This window comes from Stenella coeruleoalba (genome assembly GCF_951394435.1).
Source record: "Stenella coeruleoalba genome assembly, chromosome: 3".
NCBI classification, from domain to species: domain Eukaryota; kingdom Metazoa; phylum Chordata; class Mammalia; order Artiodactyla; family Delphinidae; genus Stenella; species Stenella coeruleoalba.
Genome location: NC_137148.1, coordinates 47,352,283 through 47,376,943, shown reverse-complemented (window position 1 = coordinate 47,376,943; position 24,661 = coordinate 47,352,283). Strand labels below are relative to the sequence as shown.

At 38.5% G+C, this 24,661-nt stretch overlaps 1 protein-coding gene across 2 annotated transcripts in view; it reads left to right on the top strand.

Moving 5' to 3' along the window:
• Positions 1-19,059, top strand: part of DEPDC1B (DEP domain containing 1B) — a 102,294-nt gene extending 83,235 nt beyond the window's left edge. Inside the window, exons 9-11 of one of the 2 annotated variants that reach the window (XM_079918202.1) lie at positions 2,416-2,592; positions 12,820-13,005; positions 18,110-19,059. In XM_079918202.1, the coding sequence (XP_079774328.1) occupies positions 2,416-2,592; positions 12,820-13,005; positions 18,110-18,271 (525 nt within the window). In that variant the 3' untranslated portion in view covers positions 18,272-19,059. The remainder of the gene's footprint in view (positions 1-2,415; positions 2,593-12,819; positions 13,006-18,109) is intronic. The other variant, XM_079918203.1, reaches the window with a different exon arrangement.
• The last annotated feature ends 5,602 nt before the right edge of the window (positions 19,060-24,661 follow it).

The window sequence follows — 24,661 nt, the reverse complement described above, 5'->3', positions numbered from 1 at the left end:
TTTCGGGGTTAAAATTCACTTGAGTAAAGTTTACTAGCTTGGCAACCAGAGGAAGGTACAAGGCAGGCCGACTTAAAGAGCCATGGCTTGGAATCCACCCAGACTGGTATTGTGCTTTTGGTCTTAGTGACTTAAAGAACATAATGAAAAGTAAAGAGTGAGTAGGGGTAGAGTGTAGAGTGAGTGTAGAGATAGCTGCTGCATCCTGCCTGCTGTCAACACAAGAGAAGGAAGCGTGGACAGAAAGGATTACTGGCGTGTCAAGAAACAGCATTCTCTCCTCCAGGACAAAAAGAGTCGCAAAACCTTTGTTACTATAACCAGTAGGAGAAGATGCAGCATATATCATGGATTAAAGAGGGAAGAAGTAAACTATAGAGTTAGACCAGACAACTTGGAAGGAAAGAATGTGTGTCTTTCAGGGTATGATCTAAGGGTCCATGAGTGAGGATATTTCTTAATATATTCTGTTTTGCTTAAAAACAGGCTAATTTTGAATTCTACTTTGTCATGTCAGCATGTGTTTTAAAATAGGGTCTAGGTTTAGGATTATTTACTAGCAAAATTTATTAATTTTCCTCAAAAAATATCTTAGAGCAAAATTGATGTTTCATTGGGATGTACATCCTTTCTATATGTTGGTGAACCATTGTGTATGCCTGAGGGTCCACTGTTCGACTTTTAGAGGTGTGGTATAAGATCAGAGGACAAATCAGCACCCAGTAGAGTGATTCTTGACCTTTTTTGGGGGGTGGGTGGATGGGTAGGTGGGCTAATGGACCTTTTTGTAAAGCTGAAGAAAACTTTGCACCTATTCCCCAGAAGAATGCATGTGTAAGATTTTCTATACAATTTCAAGGCACTCACAGATCCCCTGGGGTCCCTAGTCTCCAGATAAAGTCTCTGTGTATTTCTCTCCCTCTGTACATATATGTGAGTGAAGATAAAGTATCATCTGCAGTATGTTGATGAAATGAAGTCTTATTAAACAGAATTACATGATGTTATGCTTATAGGTTTTTAAAATTATAGTTGATGTACAATATTATATAAGTTGCAGGCGTATAATATAGTGATTTGCAATTTTTAAACGTTCCATTTATAGTTTTTATAAAATATTGGCTATATTTCTTGTGCTGTATAATATATCCTTGCAGCTTATTTTGTACATAATAATTTGTAATTTTTTTTTTAATTGGAGTATAGTTGATTTACAATGTTGTGTTAGTTTCTGCTGTACAGAAAAGTGAGTCAGTTATGCCTGTACATATATCTACTCTTTTTTAGGTTCTATTTCCATATAGGTCATTACAGAGTGTTGAATAGATACAGTAGGTGCTATACAGTAGGTTCTTATTAGCTATCTATTTTATATATAGTAGTGTGTATATGTCAGTCCCAATCTCCCAATTTATCCTTCTGCCCCTTTCCCTTTTGGTAACTATAAGTTTGTTTTCTACATCTGTGACTCAATTTCTGTTTTGTAAATAGGTTCATTTGTACCATTTTTTAGATTCCACATATTGCGCCTCCCCTCTCCACTCTCCCCACTGGTAACCACTTGTTTGTTCACTATATCTGTGAATCTGTTTCTTTTTTGTTATATTCACTAGTTTCTTGTATTTTTTAGTTTCCATATATAAGTGATATCATATAGTATTTGTCTTTCTGTGCCTGACTTGTTTCATTTACATGCTTATAGATTTTGAAATAAGATTGTCAACAATAAAATTAGTAGGAAAAGGAAAAAATAGTCCATCCAAAGGATTGCATTAAGAATGGATTAGTTAAAATGAATTCTATGGAAACAGCTGCTATAATATTTTTTGTATTTCATCACCTAATGCACTTCTGATGGTTTTGTTCAAAGGTGATTGTCAAATGTACTTACAAAATCCTGAAGAAAATGACAATTAACTAGGAAAAACTAATTGTTGAGGCACATAGATTGTGCTCGCAATCTTTTTTTAAAACAACGAAATAAGACAATAATGAAATTAGGATATTATTAGACTAAATGGCTATAAAGTACTTTTAACTTAAAAGTGCTACATGATCCAAGTTGTGATGGTGATAATAATTTTCAGAATTTGTTTAAATATATATATTTAAAACCATCTATAAAAGGGGGTGCCTTTAAGAACTGCTCAGACAAGCATCTCTGCTAAGTCTCTGTGAGATGTGACGCACATTCTGTACATGCTGGTTGATGAGAAGATCAGCCCATCTGAGATGACAAGATGTGGGCAGGTGCCAGGTGAGATGTGCACCCTGTGCTGTGGGCCATTTCTCACTGACTAGGCACATTTGGTTTTTGCAAATTAGATGGCACTCAGTTCAGAGTAGTGAAAAAACCTCATCTGTGTTTATTTAAAAATTCACCCTCCCTCCCCTCTATTTTTTTTTTTTTTTTAGATGGTTCAGACGTTTTCCCATTGCATCTTGTGTTCCAAAGATGAAGTGGACTTGGATGACTTATTAGCTGCTAGGTTGGTGACGTTTCTGATGGACAATTACCAAGAGATTCTGAAAGTCCCTTTGGCCTTGCAGACCTCCATAGAGGAGCGTGTGGCCCATCTACGAAGAGTCCAGGTAAAGGAAGGGATGTTACCAGTACTATAAAATTGCCAGCAGAAAGTTATGTAAGTTTGCTAGGCTTCTTGGCATTTTTTGTTTTGAAGATTGAGTGAGTTAATTTGTACAAAGTGCTTACAACCGGGCGTGGCACATGGTAGGCAGTGCACATGTTTGTTATTATCTTTGAAAATTTGTGGAATGCCCACTAGGTTTTGTTGTGTTGATCAATGCTGCATACTTTTGGTTGCAAATTCCTAAAATGGGTTTGTTCAGAATCTACATATACTTCCTGATGGAAGTGATTTATGTGCAATAAAGTCTTGATTCATAATAGCCCTGCCACCTAGGTACTATTTTTTGAATGAGAAAGCTGAGGCACAGAGAGCGTAAGTAATTTGTCCAGGGTCACAGAGCTAGGATTCAAACTGATAAAATCGTTTTCCAGAATCAGTGCTCTTAACTACTATGCTATACTGCCTCACTGTAAAGCATGGTATGGTAGAAGAACCCGGCTTCAGAGCCATAAGGACCTGGGCCAAACTCCTGGCTCCCCACTTGCCTGGTTATGTGGCTTTGGGCAAGTCCCTTAAGCCCTCTGGATTTTAGTTTCTGCAAGTGTTGAAATGGTCAATACCTACTCGATGAAGTTGTTGTAAAGAGTAGACACTACATTGTAAAACGTGTGGCACAAATTGTCATATGGCAGATACTTTTTGAAAGGTATTTATTGTTTTTGTCGTTGCAGTCATTATATTAAAATGATGCAAAAGAAATGTAATGTATTACTATCACGTGGGCCCCCCAGAGGGGTTTGTATGTCAGCCTGCAGGAGCAGAAACGTTGGGTAAAGGCAGGCAGGTCTGCTTGTCTCCTTCTGAATGACTGGCCCTCTTTCCCCTTAAGCATGTTTTGAGGCTCCACAATTAAGGACCAGTGAGCTGCTACCTCCCAAAGTATCATTAAAGTAAATAACCATCTGTTTTCAGTGTGCAGTTTAAAAATTAAAATAAAAAATTTTCCTATTGAAGGAATTTGGAAAATAGAGAAAACACACTAAAAAATATCAGAATAACTCTAAATGTTCAGTGTTAAGAGTCTTTTCTATTTCCCCCTCTCCCTCCCTTCCTTCCTTCTTTCCCTCCTTTGTTCCTCTTTTATAACTTACTTTCTCTTAACAATACAACAAGAAGAAGTTTCCACATCATTAAATATTCTTGATTGACCCAGGATGGCCGGGAGCACAGACTAAATGGTGTTTGAATTTCTGATGTGCCCTTTATTAGCCATGTGACCTTGGCATGTTGTATAACGACTCTCTGCTTTAGCATCTGCCCCAACATCTCTTTTTTTCATCAGTAAAATGCGATAACAATAGTTGATAGCTACCTCCTAAGGCTATTTTGGGAATTGAAAGGCTTAAGACATGTAAAGTGCTTAGAATAATGTTTATCACATAGTAAGTACCTCATTTGGTACTGCTGCTGTTATTATTATCAACATTATTGTTATATATTCCACAATATCATTATGATTGGTAACATAATATTCCATGATATGAATATACCATAATTTATTTAAATGATTTTCTTTGGTTGATATTTATATTGTTTCCATTTTTTTTCCATTTTACAATCATTATAACAGTAAATATTTTTATAGTTAGATTTTTTTTTCGTCGATCTGTGATTACTTTCTAAGAATAAATTCCTAGGAGTGGCATTTCACGGTCAAAGACCATGAATGTGTGTTAAACATTGATTGCATATTGTCAAATTTCCATTTAGAGTGATTGTTCCAAGTTGCATTCCCATTGTTGGTATAAGAAAGTGTTCATTTCTTTACACCCTTGCCTACTTTGGGTAACATACATACCTTTGCCATTTAAATGGGTGAAAAAAACAAATTACTGTTGTTTTAATCTCCCACCTCCCCTTGATATTTTATGAGCCAAACTTAAAAAAAAAAAACCATAAAAATGAAAAGAAATACTTTCACTGAATTTCTGTAAAGAAAAGTGATAGCAGTGACTCCGTTGCTTTGCATCCTTGCTGGGCTTGTGTATTCACATGGCACAGGCTTGTATTGCAGGAACGTAACCCTGTGAGCCTTTCACTGTCAGCTGAAGATCAGATGGCTGAGTGATGATTAACTTAACCGCAGAGTAGCATGACCTGTGAAGGGGGGCTGTGATGGCCCTGAATAAAATCAGTAACTACGCAATTGTCCAGTTACATTTTCTCTCTTAGAAGTACACGCTCATTAGAATTGCCAAACAATTGTTTGTTTTAGTGCTCAAAGCCTATAGATCTCTCTTCTCTTGCACAGGGTACTCAGCCACTCCGTCATAACACATTTAGGGTGGTACCTTTCTGAAAATGAAGTGTTACTTGGACTGTTCTGGTGATTTGTTTTGGAGCACTTTCAGGGCTGACCCTGGGATAGATAAACAGTGAGGTCAGCGTTGTTTTTGACACCAACCTTCTGTTGACCGTGTCTGTAACCCTCTTCTTCCTCTTATACCCTTTACTCATAGATATCTTGTGTTTTTCTCATGTCCTAGGCTTTGGCGGTCACATTTTACCTGGGCCTCACCTTTTTCTTCTGGTCCTTTTCTACTTTTTCCAGAATTCTTGGTTCAAATACAAATTAAGTGTTGTGTGTGTACTCCTTTCCTTATGGTTCTGGTCTGTTTCTCTTGGGTTGTCCCTAAATTACCTGGTAAACTGATGCTGAGGCATGGAATGTTCTTCATGGAATAACCCTTCCTGGCAACACAATTATTTATTTATTAAAAAAAATTTTTTTTGAATTTTATTTATTTTTTTATACAGCAGGTTCTTATTAGTCATCCATTTTATACACATCAGTATATACATGTCAATCCCAATCGCCCAGTTCATCACACCCCACCCCCACCCCCCACCGCTTTACCCCCTTGGTGTCCATACATTTGTTCTCTGCATCTGTGTCTCAACTTCTGCCCTGCAAACAGGTTCATCTGTACCATTTTTCTAGGTGCCACATACATGCGTTAATATATGATATTTGTTTTTCTCTTTTTGACTTACTTCACTCTGTATGACAGTCTCTAGATCCATCCACATCTCAACAAATGACCCCATTTCGTTCCTTTTTATGGCTGAGTAATACTCCATTGTATACATGTACCACAACTTCTTTATCCATTCGTCTGTCGATGGGCATTTAGGTTGCTTCCATGACCTGGCTGTTGTAAATAGTGCTGCAGTGTACATTGGGGTGCATGTGTCTCTTTGAATTATGGTTTTCTCAGGGTATATGCCCAGTCGTGGGATTGCTGGATCATATGGTAATTCTATTTTTAGTTTTTTAAGGAACCCCCATACTGTTCTCCATAGTGGCTGTCAATTTACATTCCCACCAACAGTGCAAGAGGGTTCCCTTTTCTCCACACCCTCTCCAGCTTTTGTTGTTTGTAGATTTTCTGATGATGCCCATTCTAACTGGTGTGAGGTGATACCTCATTGTAGTTTTGATTTGCATTTCTCTAATAATTAGTGATGTTGAGCAGCTTTTCATGTGCTTCTTGGCCATCTGTATGTTTTCTTTGGAGAAATGTCTATTTAGGTCTTCTGCCCATTTTTGGATTTTTTTAAATATTGAGCTGCATGAACTGTTTATATATTTTGGAGATTAATCCTCTGTCCGTTGATTTGTTTGCAAATAGTTTCTCCCATTCTGAGGGTTGTCATTGTGTCTTGTTTATGGTTTCCTTTGCTGTGCAAAAGCTTTGAAGTTTCATTAGGTCCCATTTGTTTATTTCTGTTTTTATTTCCATTACTCTAGGAGGTGGATAAAAAAAGATCTTGCTGTGATTTATGTCAAAGAGTGTTCTTCCTATGTTTTCCTCTAAGAGTTTTATAGTGTCCGGTCTTAAATTTAGGACTCGAATCCATTTTGACTTTATTTTTGTGTATGGTGTTAGGGAGTGTTCTAATTTCATTCTTTTATATGTAGCTGTCCAGTTTTCCCAGCACCACTTATTGAAGAGACTGTCTTTTGTCCATTGTATATCCTTGCCTCCTTTGTCATAGATTAGGTGACCATAGGTGCCTGGGTTTATCTCTGGGCTTTCTATCTTGTTCCATTGATCTATGTTTCTGTTTTTGTGCCAGTACCATATTGTCTTGATTACTGTAGCTTTGTAGTATAGTCTGAAGTCAGGGAGTCTGATTCCTCCAGCTCCATTTTTTTCCCTCAAGACTGCTTTGGCTATTCGGGGTCTTTTGTGTCTCCTTACAAATTTTAAGTTTTTTTTGTTCTAGTTCTGTAAAAAATGCCATTGGTAATTTGATAGGGATTGCATTGAATCTGTAGATTGCTTTGGGTAGTATAGTCATTTTCACAATATTGATTCTTCCAATCCAAGAACATGTTATATCTCTCCATCTGTTTGTATCATCTTTAATTTCTTTCATCAGTGTTTTATAGTTTTCTGCATACAGGTCTTTTGTCTCCCTAAGTAGTTTTATTCCTAGGTATATTATTCATTTTCTTGCAGTGGGAAATGGGAGTGTTTCCTTAATTTCTCTTTCAAATTTTCATCATTAGTCTATAGGAATGCAAGAGATTTCTGTGCATTAATTTTGTATCCTGCAACTTTACCCAATTCATTGATTAGCTCTAGTAGTTTTCTGGTGGAATCTTTAGGATTCTCTATGTAGAGTATCATGTCATCTGCAAACAGTGATGGTTTTTCTTCTTTTTTTCCAATTTGTATTCCTTTTATTTCTTTTTCTTCTCTGATTGCTGTTGCTAGGACTTCCAAAAGTATGTTGAATAATAGTGGTGCAGAGTGGACATCCTTGCCTTGTTCCTGATCTTAGAGGAAATGCTTTCAGTTTTTCACCATTGAGAATGATGTTGGCTGTGGGTTTGTCGTATATTGCCTTTATTTTGTTGAGGTAGGTTCCCTCTATGCCCACTTTATGGAGAGTTTTTATCATAAATCGGTGTTGAATTTTGTCAAAAGCTTTTTCTACATCTATTGAGATGATCATATGGTTTTTTCTTCAATTTGTTAATATGGTGTATCACACTGATTGATTTGCATATATTGAAGAACACTTGCATCCCTGGGATAAATCCCACTTGATCATGGTGTATAATCCTTTTAATGTGTTGTTGGATTCTGTTTACTAGTATTTTGTTGAGGATTTTTGCATCTATAATCATGAGTGATATTGGTCTGTAATTTTCTTTTTTTGTAGTATCTTTGTCTGGTTTTGGTATCAGGGTGATGGTGGCCTTGAGAATGAGTTTGGGAGTGTTCCTTCCTCTGCAATTTTTTGGAAGAGTTTGAGAAGGGTGGGTGTTGTCTCTTCTCTAAATGTTTGATAGAATTCACCTGTGAAGCCATGTGGTCTTGGAGTTTTGTTTGTTGGAAGATTTTTAATTACAGTTTCAATTTCATTACTTGTGATTGGTCTGTTCATATTTTCTCTTTCTTCCTGTTTCAGTCTTGGAAGGTTATACGTTTCTAAGAATTTGTCCATTTCTTCCAGGTTGTCCATTTTATTGGCATAGAGTTGCTTGTCGTAGTCTCTTAGGATGCTTTGTATTTCTGTGGTGTCTGTTGTAACTTCTCCTTTTTCATTTCTAATTTTATTGATTTGAGTCCTCTCCCTGTTTTTCTTGATGAGTCTGGCTAATGGTTTATCAATTTTGTTTATCTCCTCAAAGAACCAACTTTTAGTTTTATTGATCTTCACTATTGTTTTCTTTATTTCTATTTCATTTATTTCTGCTCTGATCTTTATGATTTCTTTCCTTCTGCTAACTTTGGGTTTTGTTTGTTCTTCTTTATCTAGTCCTTTAGGTGTAAGGTTAGATTGTTTATTTGAGATTTTTCTTGTTTCTTGAGGTAGGCTTGTATAGCTATAAACTTCCCTCTTAGAACTGCTTTTGCTGCATCCCATAGGTTTTGAATTGTCGTGTTTTCATTGTCATTTGTCTGTAGGTAGTTTTTGATTTCCTCTTTGATTTCTTCAGTGATCTTTTGGTTATTTAGTAACGTATTGTTTAGCCTCCATGTGTTTGTGTTTTATACGTTTTTTCCCCTGTAATTCATTTCTAATCTCATAGTGTTGTGTTCAGAAAAGATGATTGATATGATTTCAGTTTTCTTAAATTTACTGAGGCTTGGTTTGTGACCCAAGATGTGATCTATCCTGGAGAATGTTCCTTGCGCATTTGAGGAGAAAGTGTAATCTGCTGGTTTTGGATGGAATGTCCTATAAATATCAATTAAATCTATCTGGTCTGTTGTATCATTTAAAGCTTCTGTTTCCTTATTTATTTTCATTTTGGATGATCTGTCCATTGGTGTAAGTGAGGTGTTAAAGTTCCCCACTATTATTGTGTTACTGTCAATTTCTTCTGTTAGAGCTGTTAGCAGTTGCTTTATGTATTGAGGTGCTCCTATGTTGGGTGCATATATATTCATAATTGTTATGTCTTCTTCTTGGATTGATCCCTTGATCATTATGTTGTGTCCTTCCTTGTCTCTTGTAACATTCTTTATTTTAAAGTCTATTTTATCTGATACGAGTATTGCTACTCCAGCTTTCTTGTGATTTCCATTTGCATGGAATATCTTTTTCCATCCCTTCACTTTCAGTCTGTATGTGTCCCTAGGACTGAAGTGGGTCTCTTGTAGGCAGCATATGTATGGGTCTTGTTTTTGTATCCATTCAGCAAGCCTGTGTCTCTTGGTTGGAGCACTAAATCCATTCACGTTTAAGGTAATTATCGATACATATGTTCCTCTTACTATTTTCTTAATTGTTTTGGGTTTGTTCTTGTAGGTTCTTTTCTTCTCTTGTGTTTCCGACTTAGAGAAGTTCCTTTTGGATTTGTTGTAGAGCTGGTTTGTTGGTGCTGAATTCTCTTAGCTTTTGCTTGTCTGTAAAGCTTTTGATTTCTCCATCGAATCTGAATGAGATCCTTGCAGGATAGAGTAATCTTGGTTGTAGGTTCTTCCCTTTCATCACTTAAAGGATATCATCCCACTCCCTTCTGGCTTGTAGAGTTTCTGCTGAGAAATCAGCTGTGAATCTTATGGGAGTTCCCTTGTATGTTATTTGTCACTTTTCCCTTGCTGCTTTCAATAATTTTTCTTTGTCTTTAGGTTTTGCCAGTTTGATTACTATGTGTCTCACTGTGTTTCTCCTTGGGTTTATCCTGTATGGGACTCTCTGCACTTCCTGGACTTGGGTGGCTCTTTCCTTTCCCATGCTAGGGAAGCTTTCGACTATAATCTCTTCAAATATTTTCTCTGGTCCTTTCTCTCTCTCTTCTCCTTCTGGGACCCCTATAATGTGAATGTTGTTGCGTTTGATGTTGTCCCAGAGGTCTCTTAGGCTCTCTTCATTTATTTTCATTCTCTTTTTTTAATTGTGTTCTGTGGCAGTGAATTCCACCATTCTGTCTTCCAGGTCACTTATCCGTTCTTCTGCCTCAGTTATTCTGCTATTGATTCCTTCTAGTGTAGTTTTCATTTCAGTTACTGTATTGTTCATCTCTGTTTGTTCTTTAATTCTTCTAGGTCTTTTTTAAACATTTCTTGCATCTTCTTGTTCTTTGCCTCCATTGTTTTTCCGAGGTCTTGGATCCATCTTCCCTATCATTATTCTGAATTCTTTTTCTGGAAGGTTGCCTATCTCCACTTTATTTAGTTGTTTTTCTGGGGTTTTATCTTGTCCCTTCACCTGGTACATAGTCCTCTGACTTTTCATCTTGTCCATCTTTCTGTGAACGTGGTTTTTGTCCCACAGGCTGCAGGATTGTAGTTCTTCTTGCTTCTGTCTGCCCTCTGGTGGATGAGCCTATCTAAGAGGCTTGTGCAAGTTTCCTGATAGGCGGGACTGGTGGTGGGTAGAGCTGGGTGTTGCTCTGGTGGGCAGAGCTCAGTAAAACTTTAATCTGCTTGACTGCTGATGGGTGGTGCTGGGTTACCTCCCTGTTGGTTGTTTGGCCTGAGGAAACCAACACTGGAGCCTTCCCCAGCTCTTTGGTGGGGCTAATGGCAGACTCTGGGAGGGCTCACGCCAAGGAGCATGTCCCAGAACTTCTGCTGCCAGTGTCCTTGTCCCCACGGTGAGCCACAGCCACCCCCACCTCTGCAGGAGACCCTCCAACACTAGCAGGTAGGTCTGGTTCAGTCTCCCCTGGGGTTACTGCTCCTTCCCCTGGGTTGCGATGCACACACTACTTTGTGTGCGTCCTCCGAGAGTGGAGTCTCTATTTCTCCCAGTCCTGTCGAAGGCCTGCAATCAAATCCCACTAGGCTTCAAAGTCTGATTCTCTAGCAGTTCCTCCTCCCGTTTCCGGACCCCCAGGTTGGGAAGCCTGATGTGGGGCTCAGAACCTTCACTCCATTGGGTGGACTTCTGTGTCGTAAGTGTTCTCCAGTCTGTGATTCACCCACCCAGCAGTTATGGGATTTGATTTTACTGTGATTGCGCCCCTCCTACCGTCTCATTGTGGCTTCTCCTTTGTCTTTGGATGTGGGGTATCTTTTTTGGTGAGTTCCAGTGTCTTCCTGTCGTTGATTGTCCAGCAGCTAGTTGTGATCCTGGTGTCCTCAGAAGAGGGAGTGAGAGCACGTCCTTCTACTCCGCCATCTTGGTTCCGCTTCTGTATTCTTTTAACACATTTATTTTTAACTGTGGCTTCTGGGGAAAAAAAGTCTTAAACCAAAGACATGAATATAATGGTAGTAATTTTATCCAGTGCAGAAGAACAGTAGGTGCTATATTTTTGAGGAGATGAACCTCTTGGACTCTGAAAAATTTTTTTTAACTTTTTAATTTATATTGGAATATAGCAATTAACAATGTTGTGACAGTTTTCAGGTACACAGCAAAGCGACTCAGCCATACATATGCATGTATCCATTCTCCCCCAAACTTCCCTCCCATCCAGGCTGCACATAACATTGAGCAGAGTTCCCTGTGCTGTACAGTGGGGTCCTTGTTGGTCATCCATTTTAACTATGGCTGTGTGTATACATGAATCCCAAACTCCCTAACTATCCCTTCCCCCCACACTTGCCCCTTGGTAACCATAAGCTCATTCTTTAAGTCTGTGAGTCTGTTTCTGTTTTGTAAATAAGTTCATTTGTATCATTTCTTTTTAGATTGCACATATAAGCCATATCATATGATATTTCTTTCTCTGTCTGACTTACTTCACTCCGTATGACAATCTCTAGGTCCAACCATGTTGCTGCAGATGGCATTATTTCATTCTTTTTAATGGCTGATTAATACTTCATTGTATATATGTACCATATCTTCTTTATCCATTCCTCTGTCGATGGGCATTTAGGTTGTTTCTATGTCTTGCCTATTGTAAACAGTACTGCAATGAACATTGGTGTGCATGTATCCTGTCAGACCATGTTTTTCTCCGGATATATGCCCAGGAGTGGGATTGCGTGGTCATGTGGTAGCTCTATTTTTAGTTTTTTGAGGAACCTTCATGCTGTGAAGGTGGCTGTACTAATTGACATTCCCACCAAGAGTGTAGGAGGGTTCCCTTCTTTCCACACCCTCTCCAGCATTTATTGTTTGTGGATTTTTTTGATGATGGCCATTCTGACTGGTGTGAGCTGAATCTCATTGTAGTTTTGATTTGGATGAAATTAAGTATTTTTAATGGATGCTTTTATTTATAGATCTTGGTACCTTTTTCCCTCTTATTTCAACCTTCTGCCTTTTGCCCTGTAGTGTCTGCACATTTGTTTTCACTAGTTTCATGCTGTGAACATGTTTGGAGATGGGTGCAGTACTTCCCTCTACACAGCAGCTGAGCTAAACTTGTACTTTTGTCAGTGCCCAAGGGAGGGAGGAACAGACTCTCCAGATGTGGGAAGAACCTACATAGTTCATCATGTGTGTTTGGAATCATTCTAGGCAATATGTTCAGTTTGTGTGTAAATTTCAGATCTTATTAGAAGAGAGCACAAGGTTTTTTGTTTATGAAAATGGCTTTGGGGTTTAAAAAGGCAAAAACTTATATGCTACACTGTGGCTTTACGTGATTTTTTTTTTGAAGTTATGGAAACACCTTTTACTTTTCATTATAGTTTTTCCCAGTCAAATTGAATGTCATATCATTCCTACTAGGAGATCTACGGTCTGAATTAATTCTTGAAATTTATTTGAAAATGCGCTTTCACTAATAATCCCTTTGCCCCAGATAAAATACCCAGGAGCTGATATGGATATCACTTTGTCTGCTCCATCATTTTGCCGTCAAATTAGCCCAGAGGAATTTGAATACCAAAGAGTATATGGCTCTCAGGAACCTCTGGCAGCATTGTTGGAGGAAGTCATCACAGATGCCAAACTCTCCAGTAAAGAAAAGAAGAAAAAATTGAAGCAGGTAAAAAGGATATTCTTCATAAGTCATTTCTTCTCCCTACCGTTCTTATGTTGTTTTGTTTCCTTTTTATTCTCTATTTTAATAGGTTTCATACGAATCTCATCTTCTGAGACAGAGCAGTTTTGAAAGTAAATTGTTTATTTCATATATTAATTTACACAAATATGGTCAGTTTTCCAGGTCTTTATTCTCCAATGTAAATCTTTCACCATTATTGAGCTCTTCATTTATGAAGCTATTCTCTAATATTTGTCCTTGGTTTTGATATGTGGTATGATGTGAGTTAGTGGAGCAATTACTTTAAATTCAGAGAGGCTGTCAAATGAGAACAGTTTCTTTGGATTTTTTTGAAAGGCAAATCAGACTGAATTCACAAGTGTAAAATGTCCAGAATTTAAGAGTCTTTGGTTTTACATAGCCCCTATCAAATTGGTTTCTTGCTGCGGGCATCACTAAAAGTTTTTAGTTCTTGTTAAACAACACAGCTTAGGGTTTCAGAGAAGAGTTTTCAACTCAGCATAGGTTTAACTTGATCTTTTTTAAAACTTGAAGTGTAATTGATTTACAATGTTGTGTTAGTTTCAGGTATACATACCTTGATCTTTTTTTTTTGTTTGCTTTTGTTTTTGTTTTTGTCTCATAAGTCTCTTTTATTCAACACACTCCCCAACTTTCTTTCTTTTTTTAAAATTGTTTTTAACATCTTTTTTTTTGTAACATCTTTATTGGAGTGTAATTGCTTTACAATGGTGTGTTGGTTTCTGCTGTATGACAAAGTGAATCAGGTATACATATACATATATCCCCATATCCCCTCCCTCTTGCGTCTCCCTCCCACCCTCCCAATCCCACCCCTCTAGGTGGTCACAAAGCACCGAGCTGATCTCCCTGTGCTATGCGGCTGCTTCCCACTAGCTATCCATTTTACATTTGGTAGTATATATAAGTCCATGCTACTCTCTCACTTCGTCCCAGCTTACCCTTCCCCCTCCCCATGTCCTCAGGTCCATTCTCTACATCTGCGCCTTTATTCCTGTCGCCTCTAGGTTCTTCAGAACCTTTTTTTTTTTTTTTTTTAGATTCCATGTGTATGTATTGGCATACGGTATTTGTTTTTCTCTTTCTGAGTTACCACTCTGTATGACAGAGTCTGGGTCCACCCACTTCACTACAGATAACTCAATTTCCTTTCTTTTTATGGCTGAGTGATATTCCATTGTATATATGTGCCACATCTTCTTTATCCATTCATCTGTCGATGGACACTTAGGTTGCGTCCATGTCCTGGAAGTTGTAAATAGAGATGCAGTGAACATTGTGGTACATGACTCTTTTTGAACTATGGTTTTCTCAGGGTATATGCCCAGTAGTGGGATTGCTGGGTCATATGGTAGTTTTATTTTCAGTTTTTTAAGGAACCTCCATACTGCTCTCCATAGTGGCTGTGTCAATTTACATTCCTACCAACAATGCAAGAAAGAGGGTTGCATTTTCTCCACACCCTCTCCAGCATTTATTGTTTGTAGATTTTTGGATGATAGCCATTCTGACTGGTGTGAGGTGATACTCATTGTAATTTGATTTGCGGTTCTCTAATGATCAGTGACGTTGAGCATCCTTTCATGTGTTTGTTGGCAATCTGTATATCTTAGAAGAAAGTGTATTCTGTTGTTTTTGGATGGAATGTCCTATAAATATCAATTGAGTCCATCTTGTTTAATGTATCATTTAAAGCTTGTGTTTCCTTATTTATTTTCATTTTGGATGATCTGTCCATTGGTGAAAGTGGGGTGTTAAAGTCCCCTACTATGAATGTGTTACTGTCGATTTCCCCTTATATGGCTGTTAGCATTTGCCTTATATATTGAGGTGCTCCTATGTTGGGTGCATAAATATTTACAATTGTTATATCTTCTTCTTGGATCGATCCCTTGATCATTATGTAGTGTCCTTCTTTGTCTCTTCTAATAGTCTTTATTTTAAAATCTGTTTTGTCTGATATGAGAATTACTACTCCAGCTTTCTTCTGATTTCCAATTGCATGGAATATCTTTTTCCATCCCCTCACTTTCAGTCTGTATGTGTCCCTAGGTCTGAAGTGGATCTCTTGTAGACAGCCTATATATGGGTCTTGTTTTTGTATCCATTCAGCCAATCTATGTCTTTTGGTGGGAGCATTTAATCCATTTACATTTAAGGTAATTATCAGTATGTATGTTCCTATTACCATTTTCTTAATTGTTTTGGGTTTGTTATCGTAGGTCTTTTCCTTTTCTTGTGTTTCCTGCCTAGAGAAGTTCCTTTAGCATTTGTTGTAAAGCTGGCTTGGTGGTGCTGAATTCTCTTAGCTTTGGCCAGTCTGTAAAGGTTTTAATTTCTCCGTCGAATCTGAATGAGATCCTTGCTGAGTAGAGTAATCTTGGTTGTAGGTTTTTCCCTTTCATCACTTTAAATATGTCCTGCCACTCCCTTCTGGCTTGCAGAGTTTCTGCTGAAAGATCAGCTGTTAACCTTATTGGGATTCCCTTGTATGTTAATTGTTGCTTTTCCCTTGCTGCTTTTGATATGTTTTCTTTGTATTTAATTTTTGATAGTTTGATTAATATGTGTCTTGGCATGCTTCTCCTTGGATTTATCCTTTATGGTACTCTCTGCGATTCCTGGACTTTATTATTTCCTTTCCCGTATTAGGATAGTTTTCAACTATTATCTCTTCAAATATTTTCTCAGTCCTTTTTTTTTTTCTCTTCTTCTTCTGGGACCCCTATAATTCAAATGTTGTTGTGTTTAATGTTGTCCCAGGGGTCTCTGAGACTGTCCTCAATTCTTTTCATTCTTTTTTCTTTTTTTCTTTTTTTCTTTTAAATAGATTGGATTTAGCATAGGTAGTAGTGCTGAGCAGGGACAACAGGAGGAAAGTTTCCTAATCGGGCTGGTTGGTGGCGTCGTCTTTTTTATTTATTTATTTATTTATTTATTATTTATGGCTGTGTTGGGCCTTCGTTTCTGTGCGAGGGCTTTCTCCAGTTGCGGCAAGCGGGGGCCACTCTTCATCGCGGTGCATGGGCCTCTCACTATCGCAGCCTCCGTTGTTGCGGAGCACAGACTCCAGATGCGCAGGCTCAGTAATTGTGGCTCACGGGCCCAGATGCTCTGTGGCATGTGGGATCTTCCCAGACCAGGGCTCGAACCCACGTCCCTGCATTGGCAAGCGGATTCTCAACCACTGCGCCACCAGGGAAGCCCCTCATTCTTTTGTCTTTATTCTGCTCTGCAGTAGTTATTTCCACTATTTTATCTTCCAGGTCACTTATCTGTTCTTCTGCCTCAGTTATTCTGCTATTGATTCCTTCTAGAGAATTTTAAATTTTATTTATTGTGTTGTTCATCATTGTTTGTTTGCTCTTTAGTTCTTCTAGGTCCTTGTTAAACGTTTCTTGTATTTTCTCCATTATATTTCCTAGATTCTGGATCATCTTTACTCTCATTACGCTGAATTCTTTTTCAGGTAGACTGCCTATTTCCTCTTCATTTGTTTAGTCTGGTGGGTTTTTACCTTGCTCCTTCATCTGGAGCATCTGTGTATTTCTCTGTCTTCTCATTTTGTTAACTTACTATGTTTGGGGTCTCCTTTTTGCAGGCTGCATGTTCTTAGTTCCCATTGTTTTTGGTGTCTGCTCTCATTGGGTAAGGTTGGTTCAGTGGGTTGTATAGGCTTCCTGGTGGAGGGGACTGGTGCCTGTATTCTGGTGGATGAGGCTGAATCTTGTTTTTCTGGTGGACAGGACTGTGTCCGGTTGTTGTTTTGCAGTGTCTGTGACCTTATTATGATTTTAGGCAGCATCTCTGCTAATGAGTGGGGTTGTGTTCCTGTCTTGCTAGTTGTTTGGAATAGGGTGTCCAGCACTGTAGCTTGCTGGTCATTGAGTGGAGTTGAGTCTTAACATTGAGATGGAGATCTCTGGGAGAGCTTTGGCCATTTGATATTATGTGGGGCTGGGAGGTCTCTGGTGGACCAATGTCCTGAACTTGGCTCTTCTACCTCAGAGGCTCAGGCCTGATACCCGACCAGAGCACCAAGACCCTGTCACCCACGCGGCTCTGAACTCTGGAGATCCACGCTCCAGATGCCTTCCTTTAGAGGTGCTGCCTCTCCCCTTCCACACAGGTCCTACCTTGATCATTTTTAAAGTATTGATTCAAGAGCAAGTGAATGGTGTTTATTTTTAAAGACTGAATCCTCCATAGCTTGATTTCTGATCACACCACCTAAGATTATACACAAAGCACAAAGGTTCTAGATTCCCATCCTGTTCTTCTCAGAGTAATTTTGGAGAAGAGTTCAGTGGTGACGATCAAAGGAAAAACATATTGCTTCTCTGTAAGCTTTTTGTAAAGTAATGTATACCAGCATGTTTTCTCTTCCATTTGGGTAGAAGCAGGTGGAGCTAAGCTGGAGAAGCAGGGAGATGGGGAAATGTTGTTGGGCCCAGATTTTCTTTGACTGTGTAGAACATAAGTCAGAATTACTTGTGAATATTTTAGAAGGGAAGTGTGTTTATAGTTGGCAGGGGAGAAATTTAAAGAAGTATGACTAAAGTGAGTTTTTTGGAAGATTAGATCAAATTAAAGATGAATCCGATCTATTGAAAGTGCAATCCAATGATTTAACAAAAAGAAATGGATTTGTGTTGAAGTGAACTTGTGATCTGTTTTCTTCTTATTTTCTTTTCTGATGGAAAGCAGTAAACATTAAAACAAAACAAAAATAGGGAAGTATTGCATCAGAAACTTATTTTAAAATTACAGTGCCCAGGGCTTCCCTGGTGGCGCAGTGGTTGAAAGTCCGCCTGCTGATGCAGGGGACACGGGTTCGTGCCCCGGTCAGGGAATATCCCATGTGCTGCGGAGTGGCTGGGCCTGTGAGCCATGGCCGATGAGCCTGCGTGTCCAGAGTCTGTGCTCCACAACGGGAGAGGCCCGCGTACCGCCAAAAAAAAACAAAAACAAAAACAAACAAACAAACAATAATTACAGTGCCCAATTTTATTGACTTTCATTTGTTTTTTTGACACTTCTTGGATCCTTTTTTTTTTATTTTTAGTTTCAAAAGTCCTATCCTGAAGTCTACCAAGAACGATTTCCTACACCAGAAAGTGAAGCACTTCTGTTTCCTGAAAAACCTAAAGCAAAACCACAGCTGCTGATGTGGACACTAAAAAACCCCTTCCAACCATTTCAAAGAACTAGAAGTTTTCGGATGTAATACTTGGATAGCTGTTAAAGACCTCTGTTGTTGCTGTTGCTTTTGAGTAAATAGATGGTTAGAGGACTATGGTGGTGGAAGAAAGAAGCACATAAACCACAGACTACTGAATTATAAAGATTTCCTGACTTCAAAAAATGTTGAGCCATTATCAGTATTTTTATAAAACTCAATGCTGTTTTTAAAGTGTACAAACCAATTAAAAATAATGAGACAAATATATAGTGGTAAAGTTAACGTTTTTAATTTGTTACAAAATGTAAGGGTATTTTCATTTTTTTATTTGTTGTTTCCTATGGTGTTTATAAAATATTTGTGTGTACATCCTAGTTACTGATGTCTTTGTGATAACCAAGACTGAAAAATAGTGTATATGTTTGAATAAGAACGACACTGAGTACTGTTACTGTGATGCTATTGACCTAATAGCCAATTGTGATTTCTGCTGTATAAATTGTTTTTCACTGTTGCACAAAGATTCTTAATGTTCTTTATTACAATGGCTGTGTCTTTTATTGCAGATCTGTTGGGTGCTATGACAGATTTTATGAAAGCTAGTTCTTTTATGATGTATGTATTAGTTGGTGTTTACTTGTAAATGAAGTAGATTTTCATCTGCCTGCAGTGGTATAATTTCAGTCTTGGCTAAAGATGGAAAATTGAACTGGATAAATTCTTTTGGTCTCATTAGCCCTGTGATTCTAAGTCAAATCTTTGTTGTTTCATGAAAAACACAAATGGGTTAAGTAAAATGAGACTACTTCCTTTATAAGTATCAATATATTTTCCCCAGCTTCCTCATCCTTTTGAAAGTAAATGGAATGTAAATAAATACTGTTCTTTTTAATACTGTACATGGTGTTTCTTTTTTGGCATTTATTTAGGTCAGGGAGTTCCCTGGTGGTCCATTGGTAAAGAATCCGCCTTACAATGCAGGGGACGTGGGTTCAATCCCTGGTCAGGGAACTAAGATCCCACATGCCGCGGGGAAACGAAGCCCGTGTGCCACAACTACAGAGACCACGCGCTCTGGAGCCTGTGAGCCACAACTAGAGAGAAGCCCGTGTACCACAATGAAGAGACCACACACTGCAATGAAAGATCCCACATGCCTCAACGAAGATCCTGCGTGTGGCAACTCAGACCCAACGCGGCCAAAAATAAATAAAATAAATAGATAAAATTTAAAAAAAAAGAATATATATATTTAGGTCAGTCAGAGAGCATCTTCAGATGCTAAATGTCATCACCTTAGCTAATGTTCTCACATCAATCATTTATTTCTATGATAAAATAAGTGAGTTTTGGGCTTTAGTACTAGACTTTAGGAGGTGCTTTGTCCATTTCTTTTGCTTTGCTCTGCCCTCTTGCAAATAGTGGTACACTTAAATTATGGAGCAGCTGGAATGCTTCTTTTGAGACTGATTACCCAAAACGCTAAGAGCGGCACTCATTAATTGGCTTGCTCTGCTCTTTGGACTGAATTTTACCTGCACTTGAGACCCCCACTCTGTTCTTTCGTAGCAGAATGCCTCCTGCAGTGGACTTCCTCTTCAAAGATGCAAATAAGTATTCGTATTGGTTTGAGTACCCCTTATCATGCAAGTGTGGAAAGTAATGGGAGATTTCTAGTGTTTCAGGATTTTATTCTTAGACCTTGGAATTCTGTTTAGAGCAAATAATAAATCTACTTTCTGCTCTATTTGTTCCCTGAGGTAGAATTTACTTTCTGGAGTCTCCTCTTCTGTTGCTCATCTTTGGGAATCTTTGTTACTGTTTTCTTTTTTTACCCTTAAGTTTACTTTTTTTTACTGTTAAATATCACATACTTACGGAGAGATCATAAAACATAACCACCACCTACATGTGAACTTGAGGAGTAGATAAAACCAGTTTTTCAAAGTGGGTGTGCCAATTAACAGCCCATCAGCAGTGTATAAGAGTTCCTGTTACTTACCATCCTCACCAAAACTTGCTATTGGCAGTTTGAATTGTCAGTGTGGTGGATGTATAATGGCATCTCATTATGGTTTTACTTTGTGTTATTAATATGGCTGAAGACTTTTCCCATATTTTTTTGGACTTTTTTCACTTTTGTTCAAATTTTAATATCAGCTTGTTAGGCTACACACACACACACACACACACACACACACACACACACTTGAGATTTTGATTTTGATTGTATTGAACTTATAACTCTATGTGGAGAGAATTGCCGTCTTTATGATAGAGTCTTCTAGTCCGTGAACATGCTTTATCCCTCCATATGTTTAGAATAAATGAGAAAAAAATTTAAATTTCTCTGTAAACGTTTACAAATCTTTTGTTAGATTTGTTTCCAGATATTTGATACTTAAAAAAAAAGTTAATATCAAATTTTTCTTTTTTTTTTTGGCTGCGCTGCGTGGCATGCGGAACTTCCCTGACCAGGGATTGAACCTGTGCCCCTTGCAGTGGAGGCACGGAGTCTTAACCACTGGACCACCAGGAAAGTCCCAAAATTTTCAAATATATGAAAAGGTAAAGATAATAGTACCCAACCCTAGCTTCAACAGTTATTATTTAACTGTTTGCTCCTATGGTAAATGGGGTTATTTATTTTTTTCTATATATATATATTTTTTAAAATTTTTATTTATTTAAGTTTTGGCTGCATTGGGTCTTCATTGCGGCGCGTGGGCTTCTCATTGCGGTGGCTTTTCTTGTTGCAGAGCATGGGCTCTAGGCGCACAGGCTTCAGTAGTTGTGGCATGCGGGCTCAGTAGTTGTGGCTCCTGGGCTCTAGAGCGCAGGCTCAGTAGTTGTGGCACACGGGCTTAGTTGCTCCATGGCATGTGGGATCTTCCTGGACCAGGGCTTGAACCCTTGTCCCCTGCACTGGCAGGCAGATTCTTAACCACTGTGCCACCAGGGAAGTCCAATGGGGTTATTTTTAAATTTCCATTTTCTGTTTGTTGCTTATATATAGTATAAACTGATTTTTGTGTCTAGATTTTTGTACCCAACGAGCTTGCTAGACTTCCCCATTCACTCTAGTGTGATTCTTCTGGATTTTCTGCATTCACCACATCATACGCAAACAATGACACTTCTTGTTTTTCATTTCTGTGGTTGACAGCATCTAAAATGTCCCCAGTGATCCCTGCCTTTTGGTGTTTATGCCCTTGTGTAATCTCCTCTCCTTGAGTGTGTGACCTTGGATCTCATGACACAGTTTTAACAAGTAGAATATGGCAAAAGGGATGGGATATCACTTTTGACGTTAGATCACAAAGACTCTGGCTTCCATCTTGCTGGCCCTCTCTCTTGTTCTCTCCCGGGCTTCCTCTGAGGGAAACCAGCTTCCCTCTTGTGAGCTGCCCTATGGAGAGGCCCCTCAGGCAAGGAACTGACATCTCTGCTGAATAGCCAGTGAGGACAGAAGGCCTGCCAACAGCGGTATGAGTGATCTTGGAAGTGGATCTACTGACGCCTGCCAACAGCCATGTGAGTGATGTTGTTTTGGTTTTGATTTTTTTGGGCTGCACCGCTGACCAGGGATCCACCCTGCGCCCCCTGGAGTGGAAGTGTGGAGTCTTAACCACTGGACTACCAGGGAAGTCCTGATGTGAGTGATGTTGGAAGTGGATTCTCCCTTAGTTGAGCCTTGAGATAAAGGCAGCCTTAGCTGACACCTTGACTGCAGCCTGTGAGAGATTCAGCTAAACTGTTTCTGGATTCTGGACCCACCGAAAATATGAGATAATGTTTGTTGCTTTAAGCCATTTAATCTAGGGTGATTTATTATGAAGCAATAGATACAATACAGTTTATACGTCTTTCTTCCCTACATCCCTGCATCCTTCCCTCTTTTGCTTTTTTTTAAACCATTGTGAAAGGTCACTCCTTATCTTTAGTGATGCATTTGTTTGCAATCTTTGTGCATTCTTATATTTTAGTTTTGTACCTTATAAACAGTATACAGTTGGAATATTTTTTTTAAGAAGCCAACTTGATAATCTTTATTTTTAATTGTAACATTTAGACAAATTGTATTTAATATAATGACTTTATATTTTGGTATAAGTCTTTGTTGAATTTTCTAACAATTTGTCTCCACTTTCTTGCCTTTGTTTGGAGTTAAAAAATAATTTCATGTTTTCTTCTACTAATTTGAAACTTAGACACTCTGTTTCTAATCTTATTGGATCCCTAGAAATTACATCTTGCATACTAATTTATCAAAGTTTAGTCATTACCTTTTAACCCTCCTCAGACTCTTCTGGGAGTTGAAAGCACTAAGAACACCCTCCCAAATTAGATATTATTGTTGTAATATATTTTAATTTTTGTTGTTTTAAAGCCTCATAACGTGTTATTATGTACAGTCCTTGTTTAATAGGCTTATCTACATACTTTACCACTTTTTTCCTTCTGAAAGTACATTCGTTAGAGTTTATCTTTAGTAAGGGTTTGTTGGTTTTTGTTAGTCTGAAAACATTTTATTTTGCTATTATTCTTTTTTAAAACAGCTTTGTTGTGATAGAATTCACACACCATACAATTAACCCCTTTAAAGTGTGGTTAGCACCATAATTAAATGGTTTTTGGTTGTGGTAAAATATATATAACGTAAAACTGGCCATTTTAACCTTTTTTTTTTTTTTTTTTTTTTTTTTTGCGGTACGTGGGCCTCTCACTGTTGTGGCCTCTCCCATTGCGGAGCACAGGCTCCGGACGCTCAGGCTCAGCGGCCATGGCTCACGGGCCCAGCCGCTCCACGGCATGTGGGATCTTCCCAGACTGGGGCACGAACCCGTGTCCCCTGCATCGGCAGGTGGACTCTCAACCACTGCGCCACCAGGGAAGCCCCATTTTAACCATTTTTAAGTGTACATTCAGTATAAAGAATGCCCTCGTTCTTTAAAGGTATTTCTGCTGCATGTAGAATTCTAGGTTGATAGTTATTTTATTTCAGTACATTGTAGTTATCATTCCTTTGTTAGGTGGTTTCTGTTGTTACGTGAGAAGTCAACTGCCACTCTAATTGTCATTCCTCTGCAGATAATGTATCTTTTTTTGGCAGGCTGCTTTTTCAGATTTTCTCATTGTCTTGGGTGGTCTGCAGTTCATGATGCTGTATCTAATTTACATGACGTGCTTTTTAAACAATTATTCTACTTGGGATTTGTGGGGCCTCTTAAGAGGATTGAAGTCTTTTGTCACTTTAAATATTGCCTTTGTCACAATCTCAACTCTGCTTTTGAATCTCTAATTAAACTATTTTAGATCTTTTCCATCTTCTGTTTTAACCTCTAGCTTCCATAGTTTGTCTTTCTGTGCTGCATTATGGATAATTTCTTCAGTCTTTCTTCCTTTTCAGCACTTTTCCCTTTAGGTATGTCTAGTTTCCTATTAAATGCTTATATCCGCTATTATGGAATTTGTATCCATTTACAGCTCAGGAAACAGAGACTCAGTTAAGACTGGATAACTTCCCCAAGACTACCCATCTTGTGAGTAGTAACATAATAGGCAGTCACAGCTGGCTCTTTCTGACTGCACAGCCCAGGCTCCTCGCTAAGATGTCTTATTGTCTCCTAATGAGCAGTTTTATATTTTTATGTGCACTTTTTAGATCTTACTTATAAGCTCACATGTTATTTTTCAGCCTATACTTTCTAAAATTTAATATCTCAAATTTCTTTTTGATTTGCAGTGTTTTCGTTGTCTTGACCTAGCATTTTGCCGAATTCACTTCTAGTTTCTTCTGGTCACTGTCTACAGATATCTGCTGAAGCTTTCTTCATTACATTTCCGACAAATTCCCACAAAAAATTTGCAGCAGTGATGAAAACAAAGTATTTCTTTGAAGCTCTGAGGATGCAATCATGTATTTGCTTTACTTGTAGGTATGATTTTTTTTTTTTTTTTTTGTTATGCGGGCCTCTCACTGCTGTGGCCTCTCCTGTTGCGGAGCACAGGCTCCGGACGCGCAGGCTCAGTGGCCATGGCTCACGGGCCCAGCTGCTCTGCAGCATGTGGGATCCTCCCGGACCGGGGCACGAACCCACGTCCCCTGCATCGGCAGGCGGACTCTCAACCACTGTGCCACCAGGGAAGCCCCTGTAGGTATGATTTTTAAGGTATTTTTAATTTTTATGTGTAAGTGCTTTTATTTTTAGGTATGATGAGTAGAAAATATCCTATAGATTATCATTGCTCTGAGAGATTATGATAAGGAATTTATCAAGTGAGTGTTCCGTATAGAAAATCTGAGAGCAATACAGCAATTTTTTTAGGTTGAATATACCACATGTATGAGCATGGTGATGAAATTCAGTCATTCATCACTCTGATTTCTCACACATCTTTGTGTTTCTGCATCTGCCTTCGGGGAAGTCATAT